At 36.6% G+C, this 18,671-nt stretch overlaps 1 protein-coding gene across 2 annotated transcripts in view; it reads left to right on the forward strand.

Annotated features, from left to right (window-relative positions):
- Window positions 1–18,671, forward strand: part of LOC139723876 (E3 ubiquitin-protein ligase RNF13-like) — an 84,399-nt gene that overhangs the window by 41,283 nt on the left and 24,445 nt on the right. For both annotated transcript variants that reach the window (XM_071635083.1, XM_071635084.1), the window contains exon 6: window positions 13,816–13,894. In XM_071635083.1, the coding sequence (XP_071491184.1) occupies window positions 13,816–13,894 (79 nt within the window). The remainder of the gene's footprint in view (window positions 1–13,815; window positions 13,895–18,671) is intronic.

Consider the following 18,671-nt stretch of genomic DNA (forward strand, 5'->3'; position numbering starts at 1 on the left):
GGGGCCTAAATTGTACATTTTTATCTTCTTTTTTAGAACCCCATGACCCATTTTCACCAAACTTGGCAGGTAGCATCCCTAAGGGGTTAGGATCTCAATTTGTTAAAATGGGCACCATGTCCCACCCAGGGGGCCCCCAGGGGGGCCCAAACCCCCCAAATGAAGGAATCGTTAAAAATTTTCTCTAGAATCAGAAGTTATACAGCTAAGATAATACTATGAGTGAGTACATTAATGACTGTAGTTTCGAGTTTGTTCATAGGAGATCTAGGGGTGCCCCTCTTGGGGGCAGGGGGGGGGGGGGTGGTTAGGAAGGTCCAAATGGGGGCCTGAATCGTACATTGTCATCTTCTTCCTGAAAACCTCATGATAGATTTTCGTCAAACTTGGCAGGTAGCATCCTTAGGGGGTCAGGATCTCAATTTATCAAAATGGGCACCATGCCCCACCCAGAGGGCCCCAGGGGGCCCCCAATTCCCCAAATTAAGGAATCTTTAAAAATTTGGGCCCTTATTGTACATTTTCATCTTCTACTTCAGAATGCCTGGTCAAATGTTGGTAGAGCTGTGAATAATTTAGATTAGTGACTGCGTGAAAGGTGAACTTGCGATACTCAGGTGAGCGCTAGACCCGCGGGTCTCTTGTTGTCTTTGAAAGGGTTATTAAAAAAAGGGATGGTATAGTATTGGTGGAGATGAGGACTTGGCTTTTAACTTTCTGCAAGATACCAAGAAACCACTTAGAAAATAATAAAGAGCATACCATTCTGTGCAATTTACGGTTTATTAGATGGAAGTTGGTTTTGGAATTGCTGAGACATCCAAAAACAAAGTAGAACAAAGCAGTCCCAAGTAAAAGGTGGATCCCACCTAGGTTTGCTCTGTTTTGGATTTCTCGGCCATTTCAAAACCAATTTTCATTAAATATACTTTGACTCCCTCTTGGAATTACATGCTCTTTCATATTTCATTAAAAGGTTAACTCAATATCTCCCCCCCCCCCCCAAAAAAAAAAAAAAAAAAAAAAAATGTTAGAAAGTTGAAGGTAAGTCTCAACTGAAACTAAATGATCTCTTTAAAGTATCAGGGGAAATTAAAGCTCTCAATGATCAGGATGTCCACACAGTATCCACACGTACACGAGGTTTGACTGGACTTGGCTGGGTACCAGCTGAAAAAAACAGAAAGAGGGATGAGGCTGTAATGGGCTGAAAATATATCTTTGGGGAACCATTTGCTGGTAGAAAGAAACTCTGCTTTGAAAAACCCTCTGTCTGTATCTTGAAGTGCATCTGTACCCTAAAATTCAAATTTCTGACATTGTAGTTTAGTGTATTGGTACACTAAATGTCTCTGAAAAATCTTAGAGTGAGGTTTGGTCAGTCCAAAATGCCTAGAATTACAGATGCCTTATTCTAAAAACTAAGCATGAAGCGCAGTCGATTGCATTCAATTGTGCATATTGTAGTTCGATATCTTTCCGTGCAAATTTCGATGTTCGGTATTGCTTCTTGTACTCACAGACGCACACACATACGACATGTACGTTTACACAGTGACTGGGTGCCGCCAGGAAGCGGTCACACATTCTCCTGTAATAGTGGCATGTGTGTGGACACACAATTCAGGGTTGCGTATTACAAAATTGTAGTCCTGTTTCAGATCAATGATGTAACTTTACCACGTATTGAACTGTATGAAGTACTAATGGTCATATCGCCTGTTGCTTTGATGGTTTGAAAGGACATCACAAGTATTTAAAAGTTCTGTGATCAATCCTTTTGTTTGGCAGAAAGGCATATGTGGTCAAAAATTGCCATTCCTCAGGGACAAAATTGTAAGGTTTTAGGGTAGCCAATATTATACAACAAAGCTTTCTAGCATGTACAATGTAAATCTTATCATTGCTGTTCTAGAAGAAGAGGAGTCATACTAATTACTTATCATCATCAGAACATTACAGCATCCCATATATGGGACACTGACCTTAGATTGGTGTTTCAGGACATGAAAGAGTCATTGCTTGGAATAGTCACCATGAGAGCATCAAATGAGGGTTTAAGACATGGCTAATGATGTGTATTTTTGCATAGTACGTAGCATTATGAAGGCATTACCCTCTCTTGAAAAGAAAACTTGCCAAAAAACATTTTTGTTGACATTTTTCTGCATTTCAGTATTATGTCAAAAAATATAGCTTAAAAGTTTTCACAATGTGGGCATTTCCATGGTGGAAGGGTACATGTACATGTATCAGGGCTGTTGCTTTATTTTCTGTTTCCAATGTGCATAACCCCAAATACAACTTTGCCCCAACATTGCTTCAGAGAAGCAGTGTATTACAATTTTTGCTGAAATAAAAAAAATGGGGCTAAGAATGCTATGAAATAACATATAAAGGTCAAATTATGATTAATGCTCAATGAAACTTTGTTGATTTTTTTATCTGAATGGCCTAATATTAAAGAAAAAGATAATAACAGCACTCTAATTCTGTCAAACGCTATGTTTTATACCATTTGAAGACTTGGTGGTAAACATATGTGACCCGCTACAACAAAAGGATCCTAAAGTTACTGACGGCCTAGCCGAGAAAGTTGAGTTTGAAGTCACATCATCAAAATTGGTCAAAACAATCGGATTTCTGTTATTTGCATAATTTTGTAGTCTAATGTTTTGTCCATCATCTGCCGAAATTTTGAAGCTAAATGATCAAGTAAAGGCGAGAAATCACCGTTTTTCTGGGTCATGATTCTCCGACTTTCAATGGAGCAGAAACATCTCCAAAGATTCGGATTTAGCGCCGCAGCTAGACTCCGCCCTTAGCAACGAGGGAGTGATCTTATTGGTCAGTGCATAGCATCCTGATTACCGATTGGTCATGCGTAGACCGCTGGCACTAAGCTTGAATGAACACGACAGAGGTCGCTAGGAGCGTGCCTTCTATTGTCAAGGAGCGAAAACTGTCTCGCCTCCCCTTGATCATGATAACGTCGGAAGGACAACTTTGAAGGCGTTTTTCTCAAAACTCTGATTTCCTCAACCACTTGATATGCGCTGATAAAATCCTCGATATCTCCGCAAGCGAGTTCTTTTATGAGTTGGAATTATAGTAGAAGAGTAAGGGAATAATGTCATGTCATTTTCAGAAAATTGTCATCCCGACTTTCGGACCTTTTTGTTGTAGCGGGTCACATATTATCATGGACTGACAAAGCTCTTTGATAGCATTTAGGCTGGGATTTCTCCAGGTTCAATAAAGTTATAATCAGTGCTTAAAAGGTCAATTACATTATTGACTAACAGTCATTAACTATATGGATTTAACTGAACTATATTACAGCAAGTGCTTGTTATATCATGGCCATAAAGAGGGATCAGGTGTGTAGACATCATCTTCACATGGAGCACACAGTTGACTGCCACCATAACTGAGCAAAGTACAGAGTCTGAGTATTATGGGCTTGGTTACTTCACTAGGAACTCTATCAGAGTATCCTGTTTATAATGGCAAAGTCTTTATTTTTGTTTGTTATTCAAGTGATGTCAAGTGTAGCCTTTATTTGCACATGAATGCTCTTGGCTCTAATGAGTAGAGTAAAAAAAAACCAAACAACTACAGCAGATTGTTAGACTTTTCATAAAAATTGGACCTGATTCAAGGAAGCTTAGGAATAAAGTTTCACATGTTTTCAGTGAAAGCACATAAGAAGAAATAATGCTGTCAACACCTACGTGTTAGAACTGTTCCATTGGTTTGTGTGTAATCCTAAAAAGTTTGTAAAAAATTTTGCTTTTGATGAGGGATTATTTTGCAACTGAAACACCATTTCCCCTGTAGGCTATCCTAGCAAGATTATTCCCTGACTGCAAAATTTGATGTGAAGAACACTATCATTTACTTGTATTTTGATATCATGCCAACAAAGAGGATATTTTGATAGTGAAGATTAATGTGCACATCAGACACACATTCATGAGGTGGTGATGTCATCAACTTGTTAAAGGTACTGTCTACCAGTGGGAGCAGTGATTTATCAGTGAAGTGATCAGTAGGTTCGAATCCTGCTCGAGTATGTACGCCCATGATCTTTTAATCATGGCTACTACAATTATAAAAACACTGATCAATTCAGTGCTTATACGTCGATATAGGGAAATTTCTTGAGAACATCTCGACGGAAGAATTTCATGAATTTGAATAATTACGCAGTACCGGCTGCATGCTATACTGATTAAAACCAACACTTGCTGTCGGTTGGAAGCTGGGTGGTCTGGTGGAGATGACGCCTGTCCGGAGATAGGAGGTAGTAGGTCGTGGGTTTGAATCCTGTTCGAGTAGTATGTATATGTACGCCCATGATCTTTTTATCATGGCTACGACTAAAACACTGCTCAATTCTGTGCTTATTTACGTCAATGTAGGGCAATTTGTCAGTTACAAATGTAGTTGCAATGAAAACATCTCGATAGAAGAATTTCATGAATTTAGTATCACTATATTTCTCAATAGATTATAACTAGATGCTTTGTTCTAGAAACAATTTCACTACCGGTATTATAGCTATTGTTCGCATTTTACATTACTCACCAGTGATAATAATACTGATAAAGATTTTTACATTGATTGTTTCTATCCCTAGCTCACATTTTAGAACTATTTTGAAACACTACAGCTAGGTTTTTGTTTCATCTGCAAATGGTGAATAATGCCTTTAATTTTCACTAGTGGTTATTACTTATGTCACTTGTTCCTGAAATGTATGCTTGTGTGTTTACCTTTAATGTTGCATTTAAAGGCAAAACTTCATTTTCAAAACGGCTCAAAATTCCATCATTTTGCATTTGCTTGCAGTACATCAAAAGGGTCTGTCAAGAAACCTGTCTAGTTCAATGGATTTATCAGGATAATGAGCTGTTTTGCAGCCACTTTAAAACTGATTTCAACTTTGAATTCCTCTTAAAATTATATGCTCTTTAAGTGGTTTAAAGTATCTTGCAAAAAGATGAAGGCTGAATCCTTACCTCAACCAATACTATACCATCCCTTTAACTGTTTTATTGTATCTTTGATATACACCTTATGAAACTTCTACCATTCTGATCATCTGACTTTGCTTTATTTATCTAAGCCAGAAAGAATGTGATGTAATATATTATATTCTAATACATAGTCTCTGCCAGCCCCATGGGTTCACTGCCTCATGATTGGTTTGTTATCAGCTGGTACTATGAAATCCTCAGTGGTTTTCAAAAGCATTCATTAAAATGTTTTGTTATTTGCTGCTGTTGTCTTTTGGATGACAACATCCTCCTTAAATCAGAAAGGAGGCATTAAAACAAGGCTAACATGCCCCCTCCCACAAGAATGTCTGAACCTTGTCCCACATTCTATACACATTAAAAATGACTTGAAGGCTAATATGCAGAGATACAGATAGCACTTCGTACTTGTTTTTAAATATCTCAGCCATATGTTTTAAAACGGATCTTCATCAATTTAGCTTTTAATTTCTCTTAGAGTTTTATGCTTTTCAATTTAAAAGTGGTTTTAATTGTCTTGCAAAAAGTTAAGACCTGAGTCTCCATCTCAACCAGAACTATGCCATCCCTTTAAAGTGATGTCAGTGTTTCAGTCCCTGCAGAATATATTTCAGTGATTGTTTATTTCTTTATTATTCAATGAAAGGAACAAGCAGTACAAGTAGGTTATATTGAAGTTAACATTCAATCAAAGACTTGGTGATCAGTAATCATTACTATCAGCTTTCAGATATAAAGAAATAAAAATTCTTTTGATGATATGATGAAGCTGTGCTAGTCTACAGTGACTAGAAACTCCCTAGTCATTCTGAGAATAAGGTCGAAGATTGATGATGTCACATGCAAGAATGACCACAAGCCAAGTTGTTTTTTTTAAGACTTAAGTATTGCATTGATGGAAGTGCAAGTTTGACCTTACGCTAGCCTTGAGCATTTGATACTATGCGATGTTGTGACATATTAACAGGTATAGTTTTAATTTTAATGTATACTTTTGTTTAAAAAAAAAAACTTTTGGCAATCAGATAGCATTCCTACATTGTAGGCCTTGCCTGACTTTGCAATTTATACGTGGATGCTGAATGTCTTCTAAAGGCCCACAAGGAAGAACAAATTTAAAAATAAAAGCTTTAATTGAATGGGCAGATCATTTTGAGACTAAAGACTTGTAAAAATAATTTGCTATATTTATAATGATGAAATATTTTGGATATGACGAGGCAAGTTTTGATTGCATCATAAAGGCAATATCTGTTGAGTAGTGACCTTTGATCTTTTAACTGTTTAGTTTTGACAGGATTTATTGAACTGGGGTTTTGACCTGATACTCAGTGGGATAAAACAAACATCCCCCAGGTGAAATTCTTTACTGCATCTTGGGAGACTTTGAAGAGGGACTCCATTTTTTTTTTAAGGAAATGCTGAAACTTGGAGTCAGAAACACTGCCTATGGAGACCTTAAAGGACAAGTACAAGGACAATATGTGCAACAATTTCAGTTGAACATTTTAAATCAGTAAAAGTTTGAGGAAAATTAGACTTTCCATAAAAAGTTTCTGTGTAGTCACTGCTGGATGAGAAGACTACTTCAATTGATGATGTCACATGCATTGGATGATATGAGGAAAATATTGTACACAAAATTTTATTTTATGAAAAAAAGTACACATTTCCTCAAGTAGTAACTGGCATATATGACTAGGGTGATATTACTCCTTCCTTTTGAAAGAGGCAAGTCATGTGCTCTTTTTATTATGCAAGAAAAGTGAAAATATGTTGAATTTTCTTTATATTGCACTACAGATATTAAAGGCATAATTTACCATTTGCAGATGAAAGAAAAACCCAGCATAAGTGCTTTGAAATAGTTCCAAAATGTGAGTTTCGGATATAACAACCACTGTGAAAATTTGAATCTGTATAATCAATGTTAAGTATTGTTAAATAGACAAAATATGAACAATAGTTATAATAAAAATGTTGTCAGACTAAACTGTCTACAGTTATGGTTTGATAAGAAAAATACTGATATCTCCTTATATTTGAGGATTTATTGCGAAAATTTTGTATGGTACGATGTTTTGTGATACAACAGACCTACACATATGCATCAAATATGATATCTTGAATATTTTTTAAATCACTGTTCCCAAAGGTAAACAGGGCCTTTAAAGAGAATGAAGAGCAAATGATTTTGTCACACATTCAAAGATGAAATCATGAAAAGTACTATCATACAGAAGTGCCATTCATATTTACATTGAAAAAAAAATGGTGTTGCTCTACATAAAAGGGTTTAGGTCCCACACCAAACTCCTGTTGTTCACTCTGCTTTTGTAGACCTGTGTTATGATGCCAATGGAAAAAAGGCATAACGGGACGAATGCTGCAGATACTTGTCCAGCAGTGCTCTGGCTTAATGAGCATCTCTGTACCACCCTTCTGTCCCTTTTGGTATATGTTTTTATCTGTCTGTCTTCCTGTCTTTTGGATACAGTCTGTACCCCCCCCCCCTCCACCTGTCAACATGGCTGTAGTAGGTCTATTGCATCCTTGTATTAAATGACTTACACACCAGTATACAAACTGAAGTGATGACAGATAGACATTGTACAATGCAGAGTCTAAAACAGTGCTGATTCTGGGTGCATTTATCTAAAATTTTGTGAGGCAGAATCACGATCCTAGACGCGTTTGAGGCATTTTCGGGGATGAGATGAAAATGCAAGGTCCGTATTTTCAAATGCATTTAAAGTAGAAATGTCATTCAAAGGGCACTTTGAAGTAATATGTTTGAGACCACAATCGCCTTTCTGTGAGTAGTTCATAAATGCAATGCTGTTTTGAAACACATGCATTTATGTCTCAAGGTCAGCTCCTAACTGTTTCTGGTTGTGTTTTCTACCTATTTACTTGTATGTGAATGATGAGGCATGTTTGGTCTAAGATGCAGTTGACCTTTACTTCCGGGTTGAACGGTGCTAAGCAGTTGTGCAGTAACAACACTGGAATCGTGATTGCATGATGGCCAGATAAACACAGCACCCCAAGAATCATATTTCAAACCACGTTCATAAATGGCATTTAAAGTGCATTTTGAAACGTGATTCTCTTGCACTAGATAAATGTAGCCTCAGTGTGATCAAAGGACGTTTTTATGGCTGACTGGCAGTGCTCTGGAAGGTGATAGTGGTGGTGATAATTTTAGTGCTGTCCATCCAAAGTTCCTCAAATTATAGTGTGTTTGCCAGAGAAAGCTAATCTGATTTTTGCAAGGCTGAGACCCATTTTGGCTCCTACTGTCTTTTTTTTTTTTTTTTTTTTTTTTTTTTAGGCCCAGTTGGATCGGATATTAATCTTTTTTTTTTTAAATCCTCTGCCACGAAGTTGTCCGTCCGTCCGTCCGCCCGTAATCAATTTTGTGGACAGCGTATCTAAAAAAACCGTTAGAGGTATCCTAATGTATTAAACTTGGCATGTATATGTATGAGTGGGCGAAGTTGTGCCTATCAACTTTTGGGTGCACATGCACGAGGTCAAAGGTCAAAAGGTCATGGTCAAATGCTCAAAATTTCACTATTTCCCCTATATCTCTGCAATGCCTGGAGGTATTTTTGTGAAACTTGGTGTGTACATGAAGTATCAAATAAAGATTCCCCAGAGAGAGTTTTGGGTCATGAGGTCAAAGGTCAAGGGTCAAAGGTCAAGTGAAAATCTTAGAATTTCATTTTTTTATCCATATCTCAAATATTTCAAGGTATCTGCATGGAACTTAGTATATATATGCATGTACTGACTGGCAGTGATCATATAGGGAATTTAGGGGTTATGGGTCAAAGGTCAGGGTCAAAGGTCAAGGTCAACCCATCAAAATGCTATTATTTTCCTCTTATTTATACAATTTTTTCTTGAAACTGAGTGTATGCATGTATTACCCAATACAGATTCTCTTGGAAGTTTCTTGTCAAAAGGTCAAGTGAAAGTGCTAAATCTTCTATAAACTTATAAAAGGGTCAAAAGTTGGGTACAAATCCCCAAATACCTGCACTCTCATTAGACAGTATAGCCATTCATCCAAATAAACCTATTTTAAGGAAAGTGAACATTCAATGCATGTGTGACAAACCTGTCATTTTAATATTTTATCATTGGAAAAATGAGCAAAGAAAAATGGGATTCCATAGGGAATATTTTGCCAGTTATGTGAAACTGTCATATCACACATTGTCAAGGCATTGTGCTATAGACCTATTCAGAGAACCATGCATTATGGCGGAGGCATATCAGTCGCCATAGCGACATTTCTAGTTAATTTTTTTTTTTTTTGCTTACCTCATGGCCCACCAATAGGCTACAGCCCCTCTAATTGAGAAGGTGAACATGTTCAAAATTTCTTTGCGACAAGAAAAACTGTTTACGACAATGAAAACTGTTGGTTTTGCGAATTTGATTGCAAGTGTTTAAATGAATTTGATTGCAACTGTTAACGAATCATACAGTTGGCAAAACTTGAAATTCCCTAGAATTTGCTATGTTCGCAAACATTCGCCGCTCAGTGAGATACATGTACCCCCTTAAAAGTACATTGTACGTGTATGGTAACACTAACCAGGGACAGAAATCAGTCGCACGTACAGCCATCAATTTCTATTCTGAATTAAACAATCGGGTTGGGGTATTATGGGATTGCTAGTGATATGCCTATGATTAGCCCAGGACTGTGAGGCCAGGAGCTCAGATATCTTTAGCACTCAATTCTCCAACAAATACTATTAAAGTCTAGTAATTTGTGAGGAGGGAAGTGGGGGGGGGGGGGGGGGAGTAGTCATGGTGTCTTTTTTTATCAGTTTACAAGTTTATGTGGCCTATTTTTGAATTATGATGTCATTGCATCATTGTTAAACTTTTTACTCAGTGACAGGAGGCATTGTCATTTCCCTCTGGAATTGAGGTGACGTAAATTGCACATATTTGTATGTGAAGTCCACATCATTTTCAAGTTTAGACTCAGGCAAAGCAACCAAAATTTTGGAGTATTATGCTTTTAAAAATTTTACAAGACATTGATATTGATCACAGTGACAGATGAATGAGTTGACAAGATACCCTCTTTGTGCCTAATCGTCACTGCATTTCTTTTGTTGATATGTACATGCTATGTACATTAAAGAAGATAGTCAATCCTTGTCCTGAAATAATTGTTCAATAGGAGTGAATGTTTGAGCAGCTGGAGAACTTTGCAAAGGGGAGTGAGTTGCTGTTTTTCTGAACTGTTTTTGAAAAAAAAATCATGTTAATGTCTTATGGGCAATTCCACGGTAACTCGCGTTACAAATAATGGGTACATTTTTGGGATAATGTGCCAATATCTTTGTAATTGGTAGGATCTACAAGTTACTTTTTTCATCATGGGTTGAGTAGACATACACCAACTAAATGAATCCAAAAAGAAAAATAAAGGACAAACATGTTGGGATTCTTGAATCATTGAATTTCGGTAACTCGCGTTACACAAAAAGGACATGGTCAATTCTATGAAGACCTCTTTTTGGAAAGTCTCCTCATACTAGACAATCTTGATAAAAGTTTTCCTACCTTGAATTGATAGTGGGTTAGGACTCATAAATTAACAATATCAAAGTTGAGTAACAATGACCTGGAAAAATGTGGGGAGCCTTTATGTCGGTAACTCGCGTTACGGTAACTCGCGTTACATTATGTCCACTAACACAGGGTGACACAAATTGATGACATACAATTGTTCTGATGGCACTTAATCTTGTGTTGAATAATCTGAGAGATGCTTATTTGTGTAGATAGTAAAAAGAATAAATGTTAAACAAATATTTTACTAATAAACCCAATAGAAGAGTGTGTTTAAGACTAATAAGAGCTTCACTCCTCATAGAGACCTTGAATATGTTTGAATATATACTAGATGATATAGGTGTATTATTACATTGTAAGTTTCAGAGTGTAAAGATGAAAAATGTTGAAAGTCTTTTTAAAACAAAACATAAAAGTATCAAACCCTATAATATACAAGTTTACGAAACAGCTTACAATCTTTCAAAAATTCAAATCCTATCTTTGTGAGGAGTGAAAACTAGTACATTTCTGTGCAACTGATTGACAAAAAGACCAGTTCGTAATTCCACTTTGTGCATGAACAAAAAAAAGATCATTTGTACGAACAGGCATTTTGGTTTGTAAATTCACTGACATAAGCATCTGTGATGCGATGATTATTCATGCGATCCTTATGTAAATGATGCTTGCCAGCACATCCACCTGACAGCAAGAATGGTATTTTGCAATATAAACGGAAATAAGCTGTTACTGCATTCAATACAAAACAATGAAATGGATGCCTGCTAAATTATAAACTGATGGGAGTATTCTGATCCCCTGATCTAAATGCAAGTTCATTCTTTTTTTGAACAGAAGTTCCATAAATTGTTATGTCATGCAAGCTTATGCATTATGCTGCTTTGAAAACAAGTGAAGTGCCGAACCAACTGAGAAAAAAAGAAAGGTCATTTGTACCAATGTGTACATGAGCTACAGTGTATACGAACTGGCTTATTACCCTACATCGACGTAAATAAGCACTGAATTGATCAGTGTTTTAGTAGTAGCCATGATAAAAAAGTCATGGGCGTACATACTCAAGCAGTATTCAAACTTACGACCTCCTGATCACCGGACAGGTGTCATCTCCACTAGACCACCATGCTTTCGCCCGACAGCAAGTGCTGGTTCTAATCCTTATAACATGCAGTGGGTACTGCGTAATTATTCAAATTCATGAAATTCTTCCGTTGAGATGTTTTCATTGCAACTGATTGACAAATTGCCCTATATCAACGTTAATAAGCTCACTGAATTGATCAGTGTTTTATTAGTAGCCATGATAAAAAATCATGGGCATACATTCTTGAGCAGGATTCGAACCCACAACCTCCTGATCTCCGGACAGGTGTCATCTTCAGTAGACCACCGAACAAGGATTAGAACCAACACTTGCTGTGCTTTATAGCATTCTGTAATAAAAATTCTGTAATACTGATGCAGGAAATTCAAAAGATAAATCTAATGGTCTCATTCACTGCTGGATACATGTACAGTATGCAGTGAAAGCCAGGCTAGACTCTTCAATGTGGCATGTGATCAGTGGCCTTGATGCTAATCACAGTTTATTAGGCTGCCCTCCTTTGTTTCAGTCCAGCATAGTGTGTATAGCACTGCATTTGATTGTTTTCACCACAATCTAGCTCAATTAAGTGCTAAAATTTGCTTATGTTGGGGGAAACTTGTGTTTATAGTTGGTAACTCGCGTTACATGCCGGTAACTCGCGTTACATGGTAACTCGCGTTACACTTTTCATTGACATTTTTTAATGTGATAACAGTGTTTATTCAAGTCAACATCCTGTGTACAGTATCAGGGTGTGATGACTTTAGAAAATTATGATTCCCAACAAATTACCTCCACTGCTTCCTTCAGAATGAAAAATATTTCTTGTTTCGGTAACTCGCGTTACATGGCTCAAGGGCTGAACTTTCATGTGGTGATTAGAATTTTTTGAAGGTGGCATAAAAATTTCCTCATGGGAGACTGAAGTAGAACCAATTTGCTTTTTTAAAATAAATTAATTGAAGTGCTAGCAGAATTTTTCTATTAAAAAGAATTATATCAAGTTAAGCATGCATTTTAGCAATTTGGATGACTGAAAAATTGTCTTCAACATTTGTAGCTGTTTCTCGGGAAATATTTGACCGATTGATATAATTCTTTGAGTTTCTTTAACTTCAATATATGGGTAATACATAATGAGTAATTCTTTTGCAATATGGTAAAGTTGAAATTTTAGTGCCATGTCCACATTCCCATGGAATTGCCCTTATACATTTTTGTGTTTATTTTATCTTATTTGTATAATTTGTATTGAGACTTACAACACTGTTTCACTTACATGTTGATTTATGAATGATATAAGTTTCATAAAACTTAATGATTTTGTTTGATCATCCTTATTCTTGTCGAAGTCAACTTGAACAGGAAGTTGAGTTCCCCTGAAATACAGTAGCAGGGCATAATGTACAACAGGAGATATCTTCTTGAAAGTTCACTTTTTTTTAAACTTTTGTTTATTAGTCTGTTATAGTTTTGTTTAACTATTCTTTTTTTTTTCAAAACTTTGCCGTACGCCCACAATGTGATTTTGATAATATCATTGAACTTCGGATCAACAGGAAATACTGTATCTCTGACTCAATACTAGAACTTGTAGAAGAGCATATTACTCTACAGATTTTTTTTTTCCATCTTTCTGGCTGTTGTATACAATGTGTGATACATGTTGATATCTTTTCTTTTGCCAGTTTTGAGGAGTAGAAGGCCGTACCGCCATAAAACAATGAAATGAATTAAATGCTCCATTGCTTTCGCAACCTGACTATGTAAATGATTGTGATGTCTTGCTGTATGGACTCACACAGTGTATTTTTGCTCAAGAAATTGCGGAGTTCATTCTTTGTTTAATCTCTTTTCTCATTTCATCCCTCTACCCTGCTATCCCTTATTTTCTCTTAACCTGTTCTTTACCAATCTTTCTTATTTCATTTCCTGCTGTTTTCATGTCATTTGTCACCTTTTTGCTTTCTTTCTCTCTATCTTTCTCTTACTCCATCAATCTTTCTTCTTTCCTCCTCTTTTTTTTCTTTTTTTCCCCCTCTCCTATCTCTCTCTCACTCTGTTACCATACAACAGATCCACAAGTATTCATCCCCTCCGTCTTTGTTGGACTGACGAGTGGCCAAGAACTCATGTCAATGAACTACACTACAGGGTAAGCCAGTCTGTTCTTGAGGACGGGATCGTTCACATCGGTTTAAAGAGATGGGAAAGAGATGAGAAAGCAATGGATTCAAGAATCCGAGCATATGGGGGAGATCATGTAAAGAGCACTTTTAACATTCTGGAGAGATACCAAACATAGTTCTTAATGTTTCTTCTCAGCAATTCTTTGTTGATAGCAGGAATGGGCCAACTGTGATAATACATACACAGCTGTAATTGTCAATATCTCTATTCTGTTCTAATGTATGTGTAATTATCATCAATCCATTTATCTATCTTGTATTCATTAGAAATAAATTCACAAGTTTTATTACTCATTCATACATGATAGTGAGTTTACAAAGTTTGTTTCTTCATAAGCTCATTTTTTGCTTTGAGCTATAGATGATCAGTCTCCCAAGTGCTGTCCCTTTAAGTAACTCTGTCTTTGTTCTTGAATTTGAGTCTGTGATTTAAAAATACCAAACCCAAAAACAATACAACATGCCAAGCAAGCAGTTAAAAAATGAGCGTTTGGTGTCACCTGATATAATGGCTATTTCAGTTACATTCATTTTGATGACACTCACATATACAAAAGAGGAGTCTAAGGGAATTTTGATTGAGTGAGGAGTCTGTATAACCAAATGGGACTGTTTACTCATGTACTACTGTAGGTGTTTGAAATCCTTTTTTTTTTTGGGGGGGGGGGGGTGGGTTCTTTTCTTGTAATGGAAGAACAATAAGACAAGATTCTGCCAAAGTTGCGGTGAGTAACCTGATCAGAGATGAGCGAGTAGCTCATATCTTTCTCTTATCTTGGCAGAGCAGTGCCAGGACAAACTTTTTTAAGGGCCGACACAATAGCGCATGGTGCTGAGACAGCGACCTTTATGATGTCACAATTTGAGCTCATCACTCCCGCATGGTGTGCGAAAACATGACTTCCTTTAAAGCCACACTACCTAGTTATAAATCTGTTGAAGACTAGTCCCTAGTATATTTCAGTAGGTGGTTATGCATGTTATAGGAAAATCAACTCGTCTACATGGGCTACTTTTGGTAAAGACAGGGGATTTGATTTGTATACCTGTATAATGTTCAGATATAATATTATAATCTATATCAGTACATATCAACTAAACTTTTTTTTTTTTTTTTTTTTTTTTTTTTTAGTTGATATCATCATTCACCATATTAGGACATACTTTTTGTAGTCAGAAGAACACATTGGTATGATCTGCATGAAAACTTTGTAACGTCCTCAATGACCGGCCTCTAAAAAAACAAACAAACTCTAATTTGTAAACTTTTGTCTGATAACTTTAAAGCAGCCCATTGCCCTCTCACAGAAATCCATTGCTTTCCTATCTCTCTTGTTCTCTTTATTATTGTTATGATTTTTTTTTTTTTTTTGTGACTACGGAAATACATGTATGCTTGAGGTATACTGTTGCATTAGTTTCTTTCAAAGGGACATATCAAGGTTTTTTGTAGCCTCAGTCAGTGGCACCCAGAATTTTAATAGAGATTTTTGACTTCAAAAATCCTTGAAAAACAAAGGAGACCTACTGTGCCAAGTTATTATTATTTTTTTTTGTAGAAAATGTATGACTGGCATATTAAATATACTGTGTCATAGATCTGTGAAGTGGGAGGTAGCCACTGTATGAGGTGTACAGAAACCTAGTATTTTCCCTTTAATTAGTTGGCATGATATTCACTGTGCAATTTCCTGCAGGATGTGAAGTTGAGAACCAAAAGGCATTAAGTGCATGCAAAGTTTGTGGATCGACTACCTCCTGGTGCTCATCTTATGCATGGGGACATACACAAAGTTAACCCCTTGTGTCGAAAATATTCTGTCCCTTGCCTCTGGAATTACCTGGGGGAGGGGGGGGGGGATGGGGTATTCTGTAAAAGCAATTTCTGAAGCAGTTATATACTCTTACTCTCCACAGGGATATAACCAATTAAAAAACAAACAAACAAACAAACAAAACAAAGAAGCTTACAACAGAAAACAAAACAGTTCTTCTGCTTGTCTGAGTGGGCACTCAGGGGGAGAGGGCCCCAACTTTTATGAGGCGAGCTATTTGTTCATTTTACCTGCCTAACCCAAACCCTAAGTTTTAAAAGTTGGTTGCCAGCGTGGCAAGTGGTTTGTTAGTGCTGTGTATCATCTGCCATATGTTAACTACAAAGTTCTTATTACAGCTACAGCAGGCATCACATTTGCCCTCTATTATCTCTTGACTAGCACAATGCTGTTTTGGGTGTAATCACACAGCAGTTACCCTCTGTTTGAATCACCAAATGCATTGCTAGATTTTTGGCCTTTTTTTTTCACGAGAGTAACTACATTTTGTCTCAAACTAGTCGAACAGCAACAAACAATACATGAGACCATGTGTCTGTATATATACAAAAAACTTAGAACAGAATGATTAGCTTTAGCATAACAAGATTGATGAGCAAAATACTGCTCTCGTAAATTTGAAGGATTGAACGATTAAAACAAAAATATGATACTTAAGATGAGAGGAAAATGAAAATGAATTGAACCATTAGTCCTTTATTATTTCAGGGCATTACTGTATATAAAAAGATGATTTAATTTTGGGCAGGCACACTTAGGGACTACTGATTCGCCCTTTTCTCCACCCCCCCCCCCACAGAAAACAAACAAACAAAAAACAGGAAAACCAAACATAACCGTACAATAATCAAAATAGATGAATGAGGCACAGATACATGAGTACCAACGGATGATGTCATAGCTATAAAACTGACTGTAAACAGCCTCACTTGGCTGAGTGTTCATATGCACACCTGGTTCCAACCCAAACTATAACAGAAGATTGTGACATCATTACTTTGGTGCTCTATAGTTGAAGTTGGCGTGTGAGACATTTTGCAGATTAAAGGCACAATCCTGACCAGAAAACTGTGGTCTGGGATCCTCTCAGCTGTGATCAGCAAGGCAAGTGGCCAGGCCATCGTCACAAAATATTTTTAAATCTGAGTTGATCATCTTGTCCGATCCTGGCAGTCAAGTTTGCATTCAAAGAATATCATGCCAGCATACTTAAACTTCTATTAAATATATTTTTGTCACTGAGCAGATGAATCATGAAACAATGCTATTTCGAGATTATTAATTCTCAGACTTTCCCATTAAATATGGTATTGGTTTACATGTAGTTACTGCTTTGAAACAGGGTGCTACAAAAGCTGTATTTCCTCATATACCCGGTCAGGCAATTTGTTAATTGAAGAAAAGAACCACACACACACAAAAAATAAATAAATAAAGATATGAGTGTTACATCAATTAAATCTCTTCAAGTGGTATACTTTTAGTCTTGACTTACAATCAATATGATACAGTCCTGTACTTCCGTTTGACTTTCAGGAAAATGTTTCAGATTGTTATTTTTTTTTTCTGTTTTCAAATTAGATGCTTGTTTTGTGATCTGTACAATGTGTGTACATATAGACTGAATAGAACCTACCTTACCTGGCTGAAGTTGGTGCAGTTAAGCTTGTCTAATGGCAAATTAAATTTGTCAAGAGCAGCCAGCTATGCAAATTTGTAGCACCCTGCATAAGTGATTACAGTATTTTTGCATTCAGTGTTGAAATGATGATTTAATCTTCTTTGAAGTGCCATGTCCATATCACACATTAATGAAATCATATTTCCTACTCATGCATTCATGAGATGTTACTTTTATGTGTTTTTTTTTTCATTCTTACAGTATCACAATTGCAGCAATATGATATTGAGACAATTTGAAAGTTGCTGTTATAGTCCCTTTCTCAGGCTTGTGGAGTCGTTTTGAACTAATCAAAGGATTTTTCATAGAGAAAAATTTATTCAGACCATGATTTCTGTTTATTGTGTCTTGGCTAAAATCTTAATGATTGTGAATCAGAGTCCTTTTGGAAGAAGTCTTTTGATGTATGGGCTTTAAAGCTTCTAATTAGTGTCATTAGAAGACTCCTAATAATGTGCCCCCCGCCAAAATACGAAACCAAACAAAAAACTTGATCAGTGAACTCCAAGTGCCTTGAATGAAGACAACAGAGGCCTAGGAGACAGCATTCATGTCCACTAAAGCTACATGTCATACACCAAAGCGATCATGACCACCACTCCTTTGACGAAGATGACCACTATTCAACTGTCCCAGTTACCATGGATCACTACTACAAAATTGTAGTAACCATTCCACTACTTATGATAGTATTACTAATTTGCCTCCCACCCCAACTACTTCTACCACTACTACATGTACATATCCATTACTTCAACTGGTATTACTACTACTACTACTGCTACCAATACCACTACTACTACTACTACCATCCTACTACCTACTGCTGCCTCCACTACTACTACTACTACTACTACTACTACTACTACTAGACGGGGCACTACTACTACTGCTACATCTGCTACCACGGGCTACTAATACTACTACCAATTCCATTACTGAAAATGTTACATTGTATTACCAATTTGCCTCCCACTGTTTATAGTACTTCTACTACTCACTACTACTGTTACTACTACTCCTACTACTACTTTTACTACTACATACCTACTACTACTACTTATACTACTACTACTACTACTACTACTACTACTACTACTACTACTACTACATTATAGCTGTACTGCTACTACTACTACTACTACTACTACTACTACTACATTGTAGCTGTACTGCTACTACTACTACTACTACTACTACTACTACCACCACTACTACATCCGTTCT

The sequence above is a fragment of the Diadema antillarum genome, unplaced genomic scaffold (genome assembly GCF_040938485.1).
Source record: "Diadema antillarum isolate AM-2024a unplaced genomic scaffold, OU_Dant_1.0 scf00000201, whole genome shotgun sequence".
Lineage (NCBI taxonomy): Eukaryota > Metazoa > Echinodermata > Echinoidea > Diadematoida > Diadematidae > Diadema > Diadema antillarum.